This window comes from Linepithema humile, chromosome 6 (assembly GCF_040581485.1).
Source record: "Linepithema humile isolate Giens D197 chromosome 6, Lhum_UNIL_v1.0, whole genome shotgun sequence".
NCBI classification, from domain to species: domain Eukaryota; kingdom Metazoa; phylum Arthropoda; class Insecta; order Hymenoptera; family Formicidae; genus Linepithema; species Linepithema humile.
Window position 1 is genome coordinate 27,043,074 of NC_090133.1, and position 20,180 is coordinate 27,063,253.

The following is a 20,180-nucleotide window of genomic DNA, read 5'->3' on the forward strand; positions in this document are numbered from 1 at the left end:
TTTTTAATAAAATCATTGTTCTAAATTTTATTCTATATTTAGATTTTAATAGATTAGCTTTTGCCTGCTTGATTTTGCATCCAAGAGTCAAGTTTCACGACAACGTGAATTTCGCATTGTTTCACGCGATGTCTAACATCTGCATTTGGTTTTCGCCAATGACGTTAAATTGTTTCGTCAGGTGATTGTGCTTGCTTCTAACTCTCGTTTTATGCTCTTCGCATCTATATTTTGCCTGTAAAATCGAAATCTTGTTTTTGTACGACGGAAACATTACTTCAGAATCATTCAAGAGTCGCTCGAGGAAATTGTCCAGATGTTTCGCAAAACGTGTTACCCAACATCGAGATAACATTTTCCCATTTTTCCATCCTCTCGGAATTCATTAGGAAGTTTTTCGGACTGCTCGAACTACTTGCTTTGCATTTCATTGATAACGCTCTCAATCGAAATTATCATATTATTCAAATTAATGCGGAGCCGCGGATACGACTGTTAGAATGAAAGGAAATAAATAAATTCTGTGCATATATTTTCTATAAATATAACTCTAAGAATATAGATACAGAACAAGGTATAAATATCTGTCTACATATTTTATCCATTTGATAAATAACAAAGTTCACGCGCGCACACATTTACCAAAGCTTCTATACTTTATATAATTTACATCTAAGGAAATATAATTCTGACAAATATTCACGATGATCTTCAGAGTTTCGCAAACTTTGAATAACGAATTAAAAATAAGAAAAATTTATTTGTAAACTTTTATTTTAATAAAATATTTTCTATCTGCTAGATATTTGAGCCAAGAATTTAAAGCAAATTTGTTATCCAATAAATAAATAGTTATATAATTAAATACAAAAGTTGAAATATTGGCAAATTGAAAAATATATTAATACAAACATCGTTCAAAATTAATTCTCAAGTTTTTTCCAAAAATCATCTACATCTTTACGAATTCACATTTTTAATTTATACAAAAAGTTTTGAATCAAAGTAAAAGAAGTTGTTCGAATACAAATCTGTTCAAGTGATGTCCGACTCCGCTGATCGTTATGGCGAATCGGGATAATTATGGAAGGGTGATAAATCGAGAAGGGTTATTATTTGTTCGATGCAAGGGAACATCCATCTTCTTCCTACGGAATTCGCCGGTATATCCCGTCGTATTCGTTTACGCAGCAGGCGGTGCGTCCTCACGCACATCACTATTAGCCCAGCGAATGAACGGTGCCCTTGCCCGCGCCCCGGCGCGGCTCTCTCCGGAGAGAGAGAGAAAGAGAGAGAGAGAGAGAAAGAGAGACCGGATAATATCTTCCTAGTAGTGAGGTAACCACTGGTTATACGGGCGAACTCGCTATTCCTCTCCTCGAGGCCCAATTAAATCGTAAAATCCTAGCCCGAAGCCTGGAAATTACACGTTGTTTTTATCCCGCTCGCCCGGCCGCTCCCTTAGCGACACAGGCCTTTTTGCTGAACTTATCGTTGTAAGGGCTGCATACCCTCGATGCTTTACGGTTCGATAGGCGGCGATAGTCGATGATTAACTTGGATCTTCAGGGACTAATCGTGATTCTAAATGGAGCTAAAGCCGAGTTTGATTATCCTTGTGTCATCCGAAAGACATGTGCAAGATATTCTGCAACTTGCTACCTCCATTACGAATTTACCGGCCGGTCTGGAATTGCTTTCCTTTACGAAGCGAAATAGTTGTGGGAGGCCATAATTTATTGTCAATTAATTTTCCAACTTTTAACACCATATATCTTTATTTCTCTATAAAATAAATCGAATTTATATATTAAATGCATATATTTTTCTGCGATATAAGCTTCTTATAACTCTCGAGTCTCGCGGCCTAAGAAGCCTTAATTATACATATTTAGATAAGACAATTTCTACGCGAGAGCATAAAATAGATATGCTAATTCCTCGTTAAATGTTTCATAGCCGTCCGACACAACGCTCGCTTGAATTTTTCCGGCGAGCAAAGTGCAGATTATGAACGCGCAAGAGCTTGTGATGCCTGCAAAATGTACAAACAAAATTCTCTCGTGGATCAACGTCACTTGAAGCACCGGGCGGCTATAATTTTGCGCTCTTATATGCCGTATAATCATTGGCGTAAAGAAACGTCGTGAGAAAGGACTCGTTGATGCTCAACGTGGTCATCTCGCGACTACTTTGCTCACATGTTGCGATCAGTAGATCTTCGGTGCACCGGAATTAACGATCGACTTTCACCTCTTTCGTTTTCCCCGCCACCGTGAGCGGCCGACTACTCTTTCCACCCATAACACTTCGCCGTCAATTCACAAACGTGAATTTTTCAATGTTTACTATTCTTTTTTTTTTTTAGAATCTCGTAGATCGCGTGTGCGTGTAACTAGTTACAATAATTTCATAGGAATGATTGTGAGAAAATGCGCACAATAGTGCAATGCGTTTTCCCATAGTGATAAATTATGTAAATTTTGCCTTTTGATGATTTCATAATTATTTGGCAACAATTTCACGATGATTAATATATTTCTTCTTTTTCTTTACACGCATCGTAAAATTGTTGACGGTAACCGATGCTTCTCGTTGTACTTCGAGCGCCGCTCCCTACAAAGTAACTACGTTACCAGCATAAATATTTTGATAACTCACAACGCCATATATGCAAAGCGAAGAGTAACGACAAAATGACGATTGTCGTAACGGCTGCGCGTGATGCACGTGTCGGAACGAGGAAATTTAGTTAACGGACGGCGCGCATTCTTTTCTTTTCGCGCGCGCACGCGGGATAAAATCGGAACGAGCTGTTAAATCACGGTGTCCGATTCCGCAAGGTGGGCAGCGGCGTGCCGCGCGCACTCATAGCGTGCGGCTGTAATGACACCCCCTTTTGTGCATCGGCAAAAAGTCACACGTGGCATTTTAATGCACGCCGGAGCGCCTTCTGTCACGGTGCATTACGCCTCTAATAGTAACACCGTTACGCCGTCCGTTACATTTTCACGACGGCACGAGTTCACCGTACAGCCGGCGAAAAAGATCGATTCACTGCGCGATGCGTAAGCGATAAATGAAGATCACGAGATCGCGAGAAATGATAAAGCGAGATCCGTATCAGCCGTTGCATCGTGCTCTCTCATCCTCCGCTGACGATCGTCGCTTTGAGTTTTGTAATGTCACTTCCAACGTTAAATGTAACTGTATCATTTCGAGTTGAATCTAAATGCGATTTGATTATTTTAATACGCGAATGCGTAATTAGAAATGGAGAAACGTAATTTCGTTCAATGCTACGCGCACACACGTGTAAAAAGTATAAATGATTATCTACCCTTTGATTGCGTTGAGAATCACTGCTGCATATGTGACGACTGCAAGATTCTGCGAACCTTGTAAGAGTCGACGAAGAAGCTGCTCGCTTTCTGCACGCAGCGGATAAAACCGCGAGATGCGTCCGCTCCGACAACTCCTCCTCAAACGACCTATTGTTTGAGCCGCGAATTTAAATGTGGCCTTGTAGACTTTCCATTAGCTCGGTGAATATTCCGTGCGTGTCGCTTGGAAGCAGGTGATCGATAAATTTCAATTAACTTTCACTTTTCCACTTGGCGCGTAATAATGATAATTTTCTACACAATGAAAATATTGGAAGAAGTGCTCTAATTCGTCAAACATTTTCTAAATTGCACACGGCCCGTGAAATGTGCGGTAAATAAAATTCCATCTTGTATTCCGTTGCGAATTACGGATCGTCCAAGATGAGCTTCAACAAAGCAGTGTAGTTCAATAGCAGATGTTGCAACAAATCTCCGAGCGTCGCGGATCTCGGCTATTTCCAGCCGCGGAGTGCGCAACGGCGCGTCCTCCCATGAGAGCCACTGTACACAGGTATACACGACGTACCTGAGAGTGTATTGGATCAACATATAGGTCCCCTCAACCTTGTTGACCTCTGACTGAGAGCGAACAGGCACCTCGGCCGCCGCTGGTCGGCTGGTTTTTCAAACCGCCGAGAGGACGGCAGTGTTCGCGGGGATACTACTTTGCCCGTGATACTCCGCGAGCGAGACCGGTCTCCTCTTTTCATCGGGGAGAGAAAGAGCGAGACGGGGGGAGCTCCGACGTCCCTTCGCTATCTGGCAGTGCGCTCCAGTGCCATCGATCCTCGTCGCACCGAGAAGTCCGGGGGGGACAATGCTGGCGCCGAGGGACCGCGAGAGCCGTGTGTGTGATCGTCGTGCCGCATTATCCAGAATACCGGACTTCGAGCGTCATTCCCCGTGTTTTCTCCTTCTTTTTCAAGTCCTCTATCGTCTCGACGGACGCTTGTGCGTTTCTTCAGCAAAGTCGTTCGAGCGCGGCTGTCTCGCTTGGCTCACTCAGAAAATCAAACTTAACCCTTGGATGCATAAGAGACGTCTTTGAGAGACCGACCTATAGAATTCATTCTTTTCACGAAATTTTTTAACATTCTTTGATTAGACTTTTTCTCCCGGATGATTTGTAGAGGAACTTCGAGAGACTCAGAGTATTTAATTTGAATTTCTTAAAATTATTTTTGTCATTCGAGTGTTTGCAAATTTTTATTATTGGATCTAAAGATTGAGCAAGTATTTTGTTGTTTCGTATTTATCATCGCCTTTCACTTTATTATAGCATGCTACAATTTTACACGATACAGAATATCGGACTTTGAATATCTTCTCATAGCTGTATTTTCTCTTTTTTTCGAAGTTCTTTACCGTCTCGATGAACGCTCGCAGATTTTTTCAATAAAATCGTTGAAGCGAGGCTGCCTTGCTCGGCTTATCCGGAAGGCCAAACAACTTGGATGCATAACAGGAATCTTTAAGACTCATTTATTTCTTTTATAACATTCCTGGCATTTTTTATGAAATTTCTCTTTCTTCGAATAACTTCTAGAGCAACATTGAGGCTATGTTTTGACAGGACTTAATTTAAATTGATCGAAATCGTTCTATTATTGAAATTCAAGAATTAAATAAGTATTTTATAATTTCACATTTATCGAGCGCAAATTTTAACCGAACGGTAGTTTCAGTATATTTCTGAATTTATAGAATAATCCTGCGCATAAGCCAAGGAATCGTTCTGAGGAAATGGAGAAAGATTTTTATTCGCGTGTTACCGGATATCTCGTACTCGCCAGTCCGCCAGTCGCCGGTTTGATCGACGTTTCTCATAAATTTGCCGGATAAGCTATCCGAAAGATCAGAAATCTCGACCCGGTCGGCTGCGGTCGAGGTTCAGGGATTAAGTTATACGTCGTGCCGCTCATTGATGGGATTTATGCTTGATCCTGGGCGTGCAGGAAGTGCACAACCGGGCGGTGGAGAAGAGTGGACGTTTGCGCGCGCGGATCTCGCGCGCGGATCTCTCCCACGATTATTCAATGCTGATGTCCGCGGAAGAAGGTTTCCTCCGCGCGGTCCCGGGTGGATACTCCATAAATAAGGGCAGAAACGGCTATTCAATCTCGCGAGCAAATGCCCCGACGTGGACATTCCGCGTAGCGGAAGAGGCAACGCTCGCTACCGGCGTTCGCGAGATCGTAAATGCGAGCCTGGCGAAGCGGGTGCGGCTCGTAAACACGTGCATCGGCGTAATTCCCGCGGTCGGACACGGTGAAATACGCGCCTCCTCGTTCGGTCCATCTGCCTTCGTTATCCCGGAGAATTGCGCCCGGAGCTGTGCGCATACCGGAAAGAAATCGCGCGCGAGACAGATCGCGGAACATTTGCAGCGAATTGACTAAGAGGCCCGCGGCAGTTCAAGCGCCTTTGTTGGTTTCCCTCTTCGCAGAGCTGCTCGGTAATCTCCGAGTGGCTGAAAGCAGAAGTCTTCAGTTAGTTTTATACGATATTCCATAAATATTAAACTGGCGCGAAAGCGAAAGAAATTTAAAAAGTTTTCTGCTAAATTCTATTCCAAATAAAATGTAATATATGACAGAATATATATTATTTAATAAAATTGGAAACAGTAATGCAGAAAGGATTGAGAAAAAGAAATTTTCGAGGAACTTGTTACTTGATTAAAATTTAAATGTCTCGATCGCTTTCAGCAAGAAAACTGAGCAGCCGAGAAATTTTTTTGTTCTCAAAATCTTTTGATTTAAGAAACGTGATAAATTTTTTTGTAATTTTTGCATTATCGAGGTTAAAGTAAAAAAATTTAAGAATGTACTTTATTGCGCCGTTGTTACTTAAAAGCGAATAATGTAGCGGGATGATTGAAGTTATACAAAATTGAAGAGCGAGACTTGTGCGTGAAACGCTAAATCTACGTTTGAAAGATTTCACAGGCACCAACAGTGTTGGGCAAAACTAAATTAGAGCGCTAAATTAGCTGGCTGAACGAAGAGAGAATGAGAGGTGCGTTATTTTCGCGAGCAGATCTCATTCGCCGGCGAGAGCTCGTAGGCAAATCGTCAGAGCGCGGGCTCGTAATGACGCTCGTAAAAGGCCGTTTCGCGTAATTATATAAAGCCGCGTGTCTAAGCGAAAAGCAGTCGCTACACTGTGAAGCCAGTTAAGCGCTGATAACCAAGGTCGTTTAATCTCGCGAACGTACTTTCTTGGACAACGTGGATAGCGAGCGGTGGCTGGAAATCTCGTAAAGGCGTTGCTGCGAGATCGACCGCTGTGCAACTATTAGATCGGTGCAAAAGGTATGCGCTTCTCCGTGAAGATTTAATTTAAATAAAATTATAATTTGAATAAGAACTTGTTTCTAGATAAAAAAATTATTGAAATCAACGGCGACTATTTTAGTTTAAAAGAGTTTATTCAAAAATTCTGTCGATCTTACTTGCGACAAACCTTTCGCACCAACTTAATTGCGTAATAATTGCATAAAAGTGGAACGAGAATCAGAATTCTGCTGGTTCGAGAAGAAAATTTAAGCTGAATTTAAATGTCACCTTTGGCCAACAGTAATGTTAGTCATCATTCAGTAATTGAATAACAGTAACTTGGGATGCAGCATTATGCGAAGACATTAATAATCATGAGGTCATCGGCGTTTCTTGCTAAGCGGCAAAACATGTACCTGCGCACTTTCATACATATTCATGTAATAAGGCATGCGTCACGCGATTCAAAGGATGAAACTTTAAAACAAAAAATACGAGAAACATCTTCGCGAGACGAGAATCATCGAGCATAAATAGATCAAGGTTAAACGGGTTAATCTACCTGCGTAGCCCATAAATACGTATAGCCTGTTGATCATCCTTGCGTTCCGAAGAGATTCTTTTTTTAGAAATTCACTTTCGAAGATTCAAACGTTTGAAAAATTAATACAAATTCTTTGAAAGAAATTCTGGAATATTTCCTCAAAGAAACGTAACCGGGAGAAATCACGTGAAATGTGACGAACGGAAATGAAGGGCAGAATAAAATGCGGAAGGTGAGCGGAGGACAGAAACAAAACCGCGCGGCAGATATTCCGTTGGCGGAAAAAGCGACGGAAGGGCCGAGTGTAGGAAAGGCGCGAGTCGATGAAGAAAGAGAATAATAATCGCGGACGGACGATCATGCTGAAATCATTTCCCCGAGCTTCCTCGCGTCATTAAGTCGTGCCTCTCGCCGCTACGTAGCGCCTCTCCCCGCGCCTCCCTCGCACACTCCCATCCTGCTCTTCCTTTTCGTCGTTAACTCGTTTCTTGCCCTGAACTTGAATGCATTTTTCCGTCCCCTTCAACTACGCTTCTGCTTGCCTTCCGTGTTCTATCTGCCGCGGACCTCCCTTCGGCGGGGCGGGGGGGAGAGGCGGGAAGGTCGTTGCGAGCCACGGTAGCCGTATTTATGCGATGACGAACTGCCGTGCCGTGCTCGCCTGCCTCGTGGTAGCGAAGGCAATTGGAAGTAAAGAGGGAATCGCAGTTCCGATAGGCAACTCAGATACGATGTTGCGAAGGCAAAGGGTGTAATTAGATAATTATAACTGTGATAACTCGCCTCTCTCCCAGAGATAATCTCGGAAAAATATATTTTTCACGCTTTGGTAATACATCCCGGAATGTTTTCAATCTTATCAGTTTTTCATCTTGTCCGATTGTGTAAAAAAATTATAAAATACAATTGCGCAAATCATGAAGAGTGATAGTATCATTTAGTAAGATAATAAAATCCAGAGTGAGATAATAAAATATATTGCAGATTTCTACAATATTAATAGTAATAGTAAGAGTAATTGAATTAATTTGCATTTTAACGATCGGATTTATGAAACGCGCTTTCGAAATCGTGTCATTATACAGTGCGCAAACACGTGTAGGCAAGACACTTAGATGGGTGCACATTAAGCGGGAAAGCAACAAAACTATACATGTCGCGACGACAAGGCTATATACTTCTTGAGAAAACAGTCAATTCAGAAACGTCGATGACGCCGACGTTTGTTCAGCGTGAAAGTGAGTATGACATAGTACTCATACGACTTTATCAACTTCTCAGTAAGCAAGCGACAGCTTATGTTGTAACATCGTGGATTTCGTGGAGTTTGTCGCTCGAAAGTTTAGCGTCTGTAATTTTAAAATAAAATCAGATACAATAATTTTATTGTAAAATATCGCTTTATTTGTTCACGAATGTGTGCACTATTTAATAATTTAAAATTCAAACAACGTGTTTAATATTCCAAAATAAAATTGATATCACGTCGATATTTTAAAAAACATAATTGTATCTGTAAAAAAAGGTCAATTTATTTAAAAATTATAAGATGTTTCAAACTTTTGAGAGATAGTATAAATTTCCGTCGTTGCTTTTAAAAAGAGACAGTCATTGCACGAGAAATCCTAATTCAGGCTTCGCCATCACTCGCGAGGAATTTGAAATTTGGGGTGGGCCGTAAAACTCGATTTCTCTCGGAAGGCTTGAGCTTTGCAAGGACGAGGTAGGTCGCAATCTCTCGCCTACTCGTCGTTGAATAAAATTACCCACGCGAATACCAATTTTGGGGTCTCGCCCACGCCACGAACGATTGAATTTCATAGAATTAATTTCCCGTTAGATCCTGTTTTCTCTTCGCCTATATTAGCGATGTACAACAGTTGCAGATTGTCTTGTCCTAAGCTACACTTAATTTTTTCAACGCATTTGCAGCTTTTGATAACGTTTGAACGTTGGAACGCGGAGAGGGTGCGATAAACGAGCGCCGATTGCGCTATTCCGCGCGCCAAGTGTGACATTATGTAAGAAGTTATAAAACGTTTTCGTTTACCGTCGACGGACAGTAGCTTCGTCATTTTCTTAGCGTATCCTTACGTCACAGCAGATGTCACATGCGTGCCGCATATTACGTTCGGTACCTCATTGCTACGCGCCGCGAGCTACTTTTGTATTTCATTGACACACTTTGTAACGTATGTAAAGTCAGGCGCTGGTTTGGTCAAACCGCGATATAACACGCAACACTATGCCGATTACGCAAAAAGAGATCTTATTTCTACGCTTACGCGTTGAGCATAAAAAAAAATCCTGAGTTCTCGTTGCTTCGATCGTAAATCGGTTCTTTTGAGCGACTGTTTTTATTTTACTCTTATTATAACATTTTCTTACGAGCTGATTTTTATCTTTCCCGATGTCAGAAACAAAAACAATCATACTTTTTTCGACATCTCGTCGAAGACATTTCCTTAATTTTTTGTACAATAAACGCGCAAGTATTTCGAGCAAAAGTTGTGCAATCTTTGAAGAACTCGTTAGGATGATGCATCTAGATTTTCCGGGAAACCTTCGAGGGATAAAAACCGCCCTGAAAAATCCTGTCGGACATAGGCGGCGAGACGTAACGATCATGCAGAAGTAACGAGCATTTCGCGCTTCCTGTCGATCGTTCACACCCGCCGGAACTGCCGCGTGCATTTTTTCTCAATTTTTCTCCCACTCCTCTCGGAGACCGCTCGATAATTATACAGGATAGCCGACCGGTCGTACACGCGACCGTTAGCTCCGCACCGCGATGCCGATCGTCGGTTTCGCCATGTAATTGACGCCGACGTAGCGCGTAGGTAAGGCAATCGCGACGGCTTTTCGCCATGGCGTTCGCACGCCATGCGAGGCGATCCCGCGGCGGACAAGAAGCGGAATCTCCGCGAATTCCGATTCCGGATGCGCGCCGGCTATTTTTAGCGATGCGCGCACACCTCGCACGGGGAATACCGTCGGGAGTGTCGCCCCGCGGCGACGAAAATTCCGAGAGATTCCGCGGGATATTTGCGCGACGTGTAAGCGCGTACGTGGAATAATATATTTGAGGGACCGCTGCGTAACGAGCGAACACCAACCGGCCGATCCGCGGCATTTTTTCACGTTTCGCCAGTTTCCGCCTCTCTTTCCCTCCCCTCTCGAGTCGTTCGTGCGCTTGCCGCATGATTTCATCTCTTAACGCATCGCTATTTCCGTTGGCGTGACCGCCGTTGCGTTCTTTTCCGCAATTAAAGTGGACAGGTGAGCGCTAAAAAACTTTCGCTCGAAATACTCGATAATTCTTCGCGACAAATTTTCTCTCTTCTCCACGCTTTTGATTGGCTGAAAATAATTTATGCTTCGCATTTTCGTTTTGCCCTTTGCGGCGTTGTTTTTCTCACGCGAGAACGGGGCTCCGGTTGTGGGAAAAGTCGCGGGGGTCATCGATGATCAATTCGACTTGCACGGGTGACGGACGCGCGTTGCCCGTCGTGCCCGTGAAAATTCCGCGCGTCGTGATCTCACGCCAGGACTACCAGGCGGAAAGTTCGTACGTGAAACGTGGCGTGAGAGAAGGCAGGTCTCTTCTCTCTCTCCACGCGAAGCGGCAGTCGGCCGGCGCGGCACCCGCCGATGCAGCTGCAGCTGCAGTCGCCGCCGCTCAACTGACCGGCCGTCGAACCCGAGAAGCGCTCTCCGCGAGGAGATGTATCGTAATAAGTGCACGAAGTGCCCCACGGGCAGGGCGAGTCCCAGGAGAGGAGGATGCATCGGCGTTCGTGCGGATCGACTCGCAGCCATCCTCTTTTTTTTTCTTCTTCATTCATTTTTTTCTTATTTAAGATCAAACGTTTGCTCTTTGCAAACATGTGTGGACGCGATACAATACGACGGAGAGAGGTTTTTGAAAAAAAAAAGGGAAATTGCATTTTGATTTATTTATTTTTGCGATAATTGACAGAGAAATTATACGAGGACTTTAAAATGAGAGGCCGAGGATTTTGGCAGGGAAATCATTATTTATCGCAACTTCAAATTTGGTATTAACATGTCTCGAATTTTGGAGCATATAAAAACTTCAAATTAAAATTTTCAATTAACTAAAATCCACTTGAAAATAGCTCCGCTGTTTAATTAGCTACCAATTAGCTGCACTTTTCTTTTTTATTCGTCCTCGCGAAATTTCTCTCGCTTTCGTCGGCGCAACGCAAATAGCCTGGGAACGTTTCAGCGATAAATTTTCCTCTGGATATTTGTAGACTCGACGCCGACGCGTCGATTCCGATCTTCTCGATCGATCGATCGCACGCGTAGGCATTTCGCACGCACGCACATGCACGCACGCGTCGCCCGCAATAATTTTCCATTCCGGTTGCATCGCCGGTCGACCGCAAGCGTGCAAAACCCCATGATTTTCCAATCACGGGTCCCGTTAGTCGCTCGACGACGGGGAAGGTTTTCTTCTTCTCGATTCGCATGAGGGACATCGGCATGTGGCATGATCGTCGTTGCTCGTAAATCATAGACCGAAAGACAGAAGACGAAAGACGCGCTCCGCATTGCATGCATACATCCGCTATCGGTCGGTCGGTCGTGTTGCGCGCCCGCGCGCACGCGAGGAAATTGCTTCGGCTAATAAGAAGCTTAGCGGCTTCCTGGTTTACGTGAAATTAGCATTACGGTACACATAGATTTTTACGGAACCGCCACCGCGCTACAGCGCGTAATGTATGCACCTGCACGAATCGTACTTTGATTGCGATCGCGAGTAGGTCGTAAATGCGTTTACAAATTGCAACGCAAACGTTTCACAAACGCGCACTTCTTGTTTCTCCATTATAAGTGGAATTGCTGTACATTTGTTTTTTAATTTTTATAGCTACGGCGTGCATTAGTGTTTCTTGTGTGGTTTTATCTATGATTGAAGAAAAATGTCGAGGCGAAATGAGCAAAACCGAGAAATTTCCGGTAAAAATAAAAAATTTCAAAGCAAAATTATCTTCCCACACTTTTAATTTAGATCTGAAAAATGGACTAAAATTTTAGAGTTCTGAAAATATGAAATTAATTTTACATTATCAATCGTCTTTGGTTAAAGTATCACGACTGTTTATCAATGAGTGTAAACTACAAAGTTGCTTCTATATTTTCCGGGACAATATAATAATTCTGTTTCCGCGGACTTTTTTATTCGCCGCATAAATCACACGTAACGGCAATCTTTGCTCGGTTTCCTGCTTAGCAATTATAAATTCGACCGAGTGCCAGCTGCGTTTACCGGCGTAACTCTTTGTGGAAGCGCATTGTACTGTTACGGACATTCTATCAGGACGACCGACGTGGAGAAATGAACGGAAATCGTACGGCACGGCTGCCACAACGGACGCGCGGGACTCCTCTATGACAATTTACCACGCGTATGAATTATAATTACAATATTTCGCAGCTTCCTGGTCGGACGCGTGTCCTGCGGCGCGCGTCGCGGACATATAGCTTGCAGCGGATGCAGCGAGAAACGAACGTTTCAGCATGCATCTTCTCCCGGGTGCCGTTAGTCCCTTTATTTTGCTCGCGTCTCTCCGAGCGTATCTCGGAGAGAGCATCCTGCGCATTCACGATTGCGCAACGATACATCGCGCTATTGCAATAAAAATAATATTGCGCGGAATGTTCAACGACAACTAAACTGTATCAGGTCGTTGCAAAACATTTGTCGCATTCGTCAAGTAAAATTGAAAGATAGAATTGCGGGGTTTTAAATAAATTTTTGCGAACGAAAATAATTGCCGTTGATTGCATTTATCTGGAATTTCTATACATTTAATTTGAAAACCTCTTAGAATGCAAATTGATAATTTTAGCAGACCTTCGCGGAGGAGCGACAAGTCTTTCGCATCAATCTAATATATTCAGAATCCGATAGATAAAAGTTTTCGATTAAAATTCTAAAATTATCCGCATACATCTTGGATTGAAGATATAACAGACGCACACGTAGAATAAATATAAATTAAGCGGTTTCACAGCACCTTGCTTACGATATCAAATACGCTCGCAACATGACGAAAGCAGCTTGCATTAAGGCGCCACGGCGAGTACGACGTGCGAGCGAGACTTGCGAGAGCATTAATAATAATGACGAAAAGGCGGTGCTGATGAGCCGGTTGATGGGCCAATTTGCATGAGTCTCTTAGCTACCGTATCCCCTATTCATGCCACAGGGCAGAAAGTGGGATGTCCGTAATGGACGTAAAGACCTCTCCCGAGAGGGAGAGCCTTTAAGCAGATCTCCACTCACGTCGAATGTGATCGCCGCGTGTAGACAATAATGATCGCTCGGTAACCACGTGGTGGTACGCTTTTAGAGCGCGCATGTCGGCGAGATGGAAAAATCCATCGCCGCGCGAAGAGCCAATGGCGATCGCGGCTAATGGCAAAGTTCTCCAAAGGGGTCACGCGCGATTTCGCGATCCGCTTAAGCGGGAAAAAATCGCGGGATGGCCGCCGCGCGGTAATGATACATCGCGCGCGGCGCGAAAAAATCACGAGATTGCCGCTTTTTTTTTCGTTCGTTTTTGCGCGCGCGTAATGAATCCCTCGTTATCCTTCGCGAGTGGCGTATCATCTTCCCGCTGTTATTATTAGTATCGCTTAAGTGCCGCCGATAATAACGAAGAATGGATTTTCTCCATTTCTCTCTCGTCCTTTGTCTCGTCCTCTTTTTTTTTTTTGCGTTTCCCGCGGCGCGTCTCGCTCATGCGCGTGAAGTGGCACGTGCATATGCGAAACGCGATATTCCACGCCCGTGGAAATTTTTAGTATCGGCGAAGCTCGGCGATATAAAGCGATATAAAGACCCGACGACTGGCTTCTGCGGGATGAATCGCGTCGGAGAGCAAAGGCCGCGGCGCGCGTGATATCTCACGAAGGCCTTTGACGAGATCCCTTTCGAAGCGCGCTGATTCACGCGCGGGACGAGCGTGCGCCGATGAGCATCGATGGCCGGAAAATGGATATGTACATATATGCAATGGACACAGCTCGAAGGGATGTTCATGCATTGTGTGTAAAGCATATATTTGCATGTAAACATACTTCACCGAGTCTATACTTTGCACGTCTGATTAGGTTTCGATTCTCGCAAATGAAACGCATCAAAGTCGATTTCAAAAATAATTTCGTGTAACAAAAATATTATTGTACATTTTCAACTTATTTCTTACGACAAATCGCCCTGTTCTCGCTTATAAAGTAATTTTTCTAATATAAGAAATGAATTATATTTTAGAATAGTCTGATCTTTGATGGCTGTTTCTACTAGCAAGTCGGCGATATTTTGTTCTATCGTTAATTTTAAACACATCACGTTGTTCGCGGCGAAACTTTGGTTTTTTACTTACTTTTAATCTAAGGAATGAATTGAATCCAAAAACTTTGTGAGAGTGGAACTAGGAGGATTCTAACTCGAGCGCATGACAAGACAAATAAGCACATCGACACTTCGGAGCACACGTGCGAGTCAGCCGTGCTTCGAAAGAGATCTCGTCAAAGACCTTCCTGAGTATCTCGCGTGCCGCGGCCTTTGCTCTCCCGCGCGATTATATAATTTGGGTGTGCTCTATCGATATTAAATCTATTACCCAACTCAATTGGCCGTTAATCTCGGCTCTTTTCAACTCGTGCGCTCGCGCATAGATACACGATCGGTCCTTCGTTGCGCTACACGTGAACTCGCCGTGGCACGAGTAATGAAAGATAGAAGTTTGAGATTAAAGCTTAGAAAAGTGCAACGATGTTATTAATTTCCTGACTTTTAAAATCGATTTTTTAAATAAAATCTACGAGAAGGAATATTGTGCATATATTTTCGACTTATTTTCGTGCAGAATTTTCGCCTCACTCGCACTTACGTCGTATACGAGTTATCGAAGTAATGTTATATACCGCGCAAGGAAACGCAGTTTATCTCCGCGGGGATGATGATGTTCGAGGATACGCTGGGTAGGAATGCGATGTCAAAAATACCGTTGGTCGGGAAGTCTTAAAGTCTTGCATATCTTTATAAGTGAACGAATGTAAATGAAGTGCAAATACCTTCCGGCTGAAATTGCGGCTCGCGGATAACGCAACGATCACAAAGGGAGGCTTTTTTCTGTAACGGAAAGAATTTCCCGAAGGACTAGAAAATTAAAATAAGCTGGTAAAATCGATTAACTATAAATTAATGATAAAAATAAAGTTTTTAAATCGACACATAACACAAGGAATTCAGCTTTACGAATTTAAGAAAAAAAAAAAAAAAAATACAATGAAAAATACTTTTCTCGCGCATGAAGTCTCGAGACGCCAAAAATACGGTACCTATTTGTTGTTACTGCGAGCGAGCTATCCTTGGGACCGGCGTAAAAATATGGAAACATAAACTTAGACGTGCAAGGGTGGTCGGGAATAGTTGTTTGTGCAAGAACGCGAAGGAGGAGGACGACGAGGCGCTGAAAGTGTTCCAGAGGCGTTGGTCCTTTTGCAGGACTGCGGAGCCCGTATCGCGTGACAGTGTCCTGCTGTCGGCGCGATGGTATGCGGTAGGAAAAAGGACCGGTCTCAGGACTGTAATCGGGGACACCGGGGCCCGTATCCTCGTGTTATCCTTTGTGCCCCATCTCGAGCGTAATAATGAAGCTGCCGAGACCCTCGCTCGCTCGCTCGCCCGGTTGCTAGGTGGGTGTGAAACGTAAAGTCAGCGAGCTGACGTCTCCCCGAGCTCGGGCCGATGCACCGGGCAGATTGCGAGTATCCTTGCTGAGGTCGAACGCTGAGAGGGATCTGCGCCGAAGGTCGTTGCCTGCTCGATATACCCGGTGCTCGTCTAGGAATTCGCAACATTCGTCCGTCCGTTCGCTCGCACAAGCCGTTCGCCGCGGGAGATGCGCGCGAGAATGCTGAACTTTAGTTCGCTAAGTACTTTGACCTTACCTACCAATTGAAATTAATCCTTGGATGGATCCTCGATAGTGAAGCGAGAACTTGAATAGAATTTTAATAAGTTTGAGTTAATTGAGCACCGTCGAAAGACAGTCTGAACATTTTTCGGAAAATGATTTCAAGAGAAGCGACAAGTTTTGATGGCAGATATTGAGAATGAAATAATTTAATACTAGAAGATGACAAAGATTTTTCTTGTGCTCTTCAAGGATTGATTCAATATTTCGTTGAAATAAATAAAGAAAATTCTTCCAATTTGCGCCCGCGAGAAAAGCTGTTTTGCAAGAAAAGCAATTATCGTTATTTGAAAAAGAGAATTATTACTTTGAAAAATAAATCTTCATTAATAAATTAATAAGCGTACCATTATACATATATTATAATAATTGTAAGGAAATATAATAAATAATTATAGCTCCTTACAAATTAACAAAGTAAAAAAATTAAATCTTCCTTATTGCTGGGTCTTCTTCCTCGATCGCAGTGAACTCGATTAATTTACCGTGTCGAGTAATATCGATGTGCCTTTCAATTATGATATTCGGCATGAATTTTGCGAAAGTAAGTTAAACGCGCGACGAGCATCAATCTTATCCAGCAAACGTGTAACATTAGCGATTTACATACAACTCTCGCCGCGTATAATAATGGCGAATTATTACATTACACAGTGTGTATTCGTAATATGAAGCAGAAAATTAATTTTACCATACCATCAAATTACTACCGAATAGTCGGGTGTGTGCTTACCGCCGAGAGTAACCAAGCCCTCCTTTGGACTGTGGCCGATCGGCTCTTCTAAGAACGATGATTATCCGTTTGATTACATTCATTGTCCGCGGAAATGGCAGGAAACTCCTCGATTACAGATTACTACCCTCATTAGTGATCATCGTCGGCATTAATGACCGTCTGTCAGTCTGGTGACTACTGGCATTCGATTGAGGAGTAACGTGGCTTTTTCGAAGAACAGTTCTTTTTTCACATCCTGTTGTGGGTGTTGAAGGAACTTCAATATTTGCAAGATATGAAAAAAATTATACACTGCAAATTAATTGTAATTAGCGACTTCGTTAGAGTGAGTCATCAGCAAGCTGATTAATGAGGGAAGCAAAAATTGGACGATGATGGTAGAAACAAGATTAATCTATCGAAAATAAAAATACAGCGAAAGTGCGCTTAAAGATTTTAAAAAATTCTTTCTTTGAGATACACATCTTCTGTTATTCCATCTTTGATTTTTTTAATTTTTTTTTTATAAAAAGAAGTTATTGAAAAAAGGCGTTACGATAAAATATTTCAAGAAAAGAAGGGAATAATTACAATAGCTCGAGCAAAATCTGCCGCAGTTCAGAAATAGCACGAAGTCCTTTCGCAAGAAAGATGGCAGAAACACATTTTCTAGAATTGTAAAAAGGAAGATCGATCGGAGATAGAATACTAGCTGGAGAAAATATGTATCCTAAAAAAGGGATCCCCTCGCATTCTGAGATCCACGAAAAAAAGGAGGCGTACACAATGGCGGAATAATCGGGAGGGAGAACAGTGGGGAATGTAAATTACGTGTAGGTATTCCCTTTCTGGGCATCTCGGACGAGCGAGAACGACGGAATCGACGGGTGGGAGGGGGAGAGGGGGGGGGGAAGGAGGGGGAGAGCAGCGGTCCGGTTTTTGCTGGCAGGGTGCAAGGACAGACTGCGACGGCTGCTGTTCCCGCTGCTTGCAACACTGAAAGTGATCAGAGAGAAACGCGGCCGCGCGCGTACTCTCGCGATCGCTATATACTCTCGGAAACGAGAGTAAAATGTAGACTTGCGGATCGGATTGCGACACTCGCGACACCGAAACACGGATACGCAGCGGCCGGCGGTGCGAACAATGGGCGGGCGTTCGCTCACCGCGTTCCAACTTCGGGCCCGGCGTGGCGAGCCGTTCGCTTCGCAAATTCGCTTGTTCCCGGAGAGAAGTAAATCGATCGGTTAGAAATGTATGAGCAAACAAATGGAAAGGTAACACATCATTTTCCAAACTTAACTCCTCGGCTGTTTGTACGTGCGATCTTGTCGGCGAATACTCGGACGCTCACGGCTCCGTTGCCTTTGTTTCGCAGGACGACGGTGGTATCGAGTACTTCAACACCATCGTGGTGCAACCACACCTGAAGTTGGTCACGAACCAGGGCAGAGGTTTCCACGTGCGGTGCAGATATCAGACGCGCGACAAAGTCGTAACGAACGACCAGACCCAAGTGTCCATGCTGCAGTCGCTACCATTGCAGGTAAAAAAAAAAGAATATGCTGCGTATTTGATGCGATAAAAGCTATTATAAAGAATTGTTTAACGCGACGACAAAATCTGTTTTGTTAAAAAATTTCTTCCTACACATTGAAACGAGAATTTGCTATTGAGAAAAGTTCGATTTGTCGCTAAACAATGTCTAGTTTATACAAGCGAATGTGAGTAAATTGACAATTTTGAGCTTACTTAAATCGCAAACTATTCACAGTCGACTGCGCCGATGCCCGGATGCACAATGAAGATCTTCAGCGGCGATCCAACGCAGCATCACGTGGCGGAAAACGTCAAGATCGGCGATCCACTGACTCTTGTCATCGGCATCGACAAGCAGGAAATGTTCGGCCTGAAGATCTCCGATTGTCTGGTACGCGACGGTCTCGGATGGGGCGAGCAGCGGCTCATAAACGACGAGGGGTAAGCGAGTGAAAAGAAGTGATAGTTGAAAAGGAGACTAAAATATAAAAATAAATATTTAACGCAAGACGAAAATACTATTATAGAATATAGATAATAAATGAGGTGAATTTATATACTTTCGCTACGAAGCTATTTAATCCGAGTACGTGTTTTGTCCGAACGCAGTTGTCCGATCGACGGCGAGATCATGGGACAGTTCACGTACAATGAGGACAAGACGGAGGCCAGGGTGAACTTCCAGGCGCACAAGTTCCCGTACACGGCGAGCGTGTATTATCAGTGCAACGTTAGGCTGTGCATCAAGCATGATGGAGGATGCAGCAATACGGTACCGCCGTCATTATGATATATAAGCGTCAGCTAGCTCGAATAATGACTATGGGGACCTTCTAAGTACATATTTATCATCCTTTAACGATCTTATAATAGATACCTATCATTCAAAAATATCAGCGCATTTATGACTGTCACGATTATCTGTAATTGAACCTACTTGCCAAGTGTGGTACGCGAGCGCACGCAGTATTACGTAATTACTGACCCTGAAAAGGAATACTCGCGAGTTTCCTCAAGACACGCCGAAAATGGTCATCGTCGATAATGTACAGTTCGAGCATTCCCATAATTTTCCTATAGAAGTCGTGAAGTCGGCAATTGCCAATCTTTCGATTTTATCCTTTTTGAACTAATATAATTGGTGGTCAACTGCAGTCGATACGTATAGCGTTATTAGCGTCTTACATTTCCGATTGTTTTCCAGTAAAGTACGCGTCTGAATATTCACACGTAATGATCACTATTCGTTTAAAAATATTCAAATAGCGCGTTAAAAAATTGCTTGGTAAAGAAATGAACTAATTCGAGCAAAAATCTTGATCCAAAAATATAAGGCACGTTTAGTGTTTTTTTTAAACACGTAGTTTAAGTTGTGTTCAATATTCAAAAATAGTTTCTTGTTCTTGCAAGTCGACTTCACGCTCCGAAAGCAATGCTTCGTCCAAATATATGTGTTATTAATTATTGTTTCTCGGCCATTTGCAGCCGCCGTTGTGCAACTCGATCGCCAGACGACGCAGGGATGCTGCCGGCGATGAGGAGGTGAAGAATGTCGAAGGCTTGGACGGCACTCCGGCCACGATCGAGGTTTACAGCGGTCTTTACGTCAATGAAGCCTCGGACGTCTCGAAGGCAGATTTCTCCGAGGATGTCTTCAGAGAAAGGGTAAGTCTCCAACTGCCGGAAGTGCACGATAACATC

At 43.4% G+C, this 20,180-nt stretch overlaps 1 protein-coding gene across 1 annotated transcript in view; it reads left to right on the forward strand.

Moving 5' to 3' along the window:
• pio (piopio) overlaps window positions 1–20,180 on the forward strand; it is a 60,906-nt gene that overhangs the window by 37,136 nt on the left and 3,590 nt on the right. The window contains exons 5-8 of the mRNA XM_012365723.2: window positions 18,319–18,486; window positions 18,715–18,920; window positions 19,089–19,251; window positions 19,965–20,144. Of these exons, the coding sequence (XP_012221146.1) occupies window positions 18,319–18,486; window positions 18,715–18,920; window positions 19,089–19,251; window positions 19,965–20,144 (717 nt within the window). The remainder of the gene's footprint in view (window positions 1–18,318; window positions 18,487–18,714; window positions 18,921–19,088; window positions 19,252–19,964; window positions 20,145–20,180) is intronic.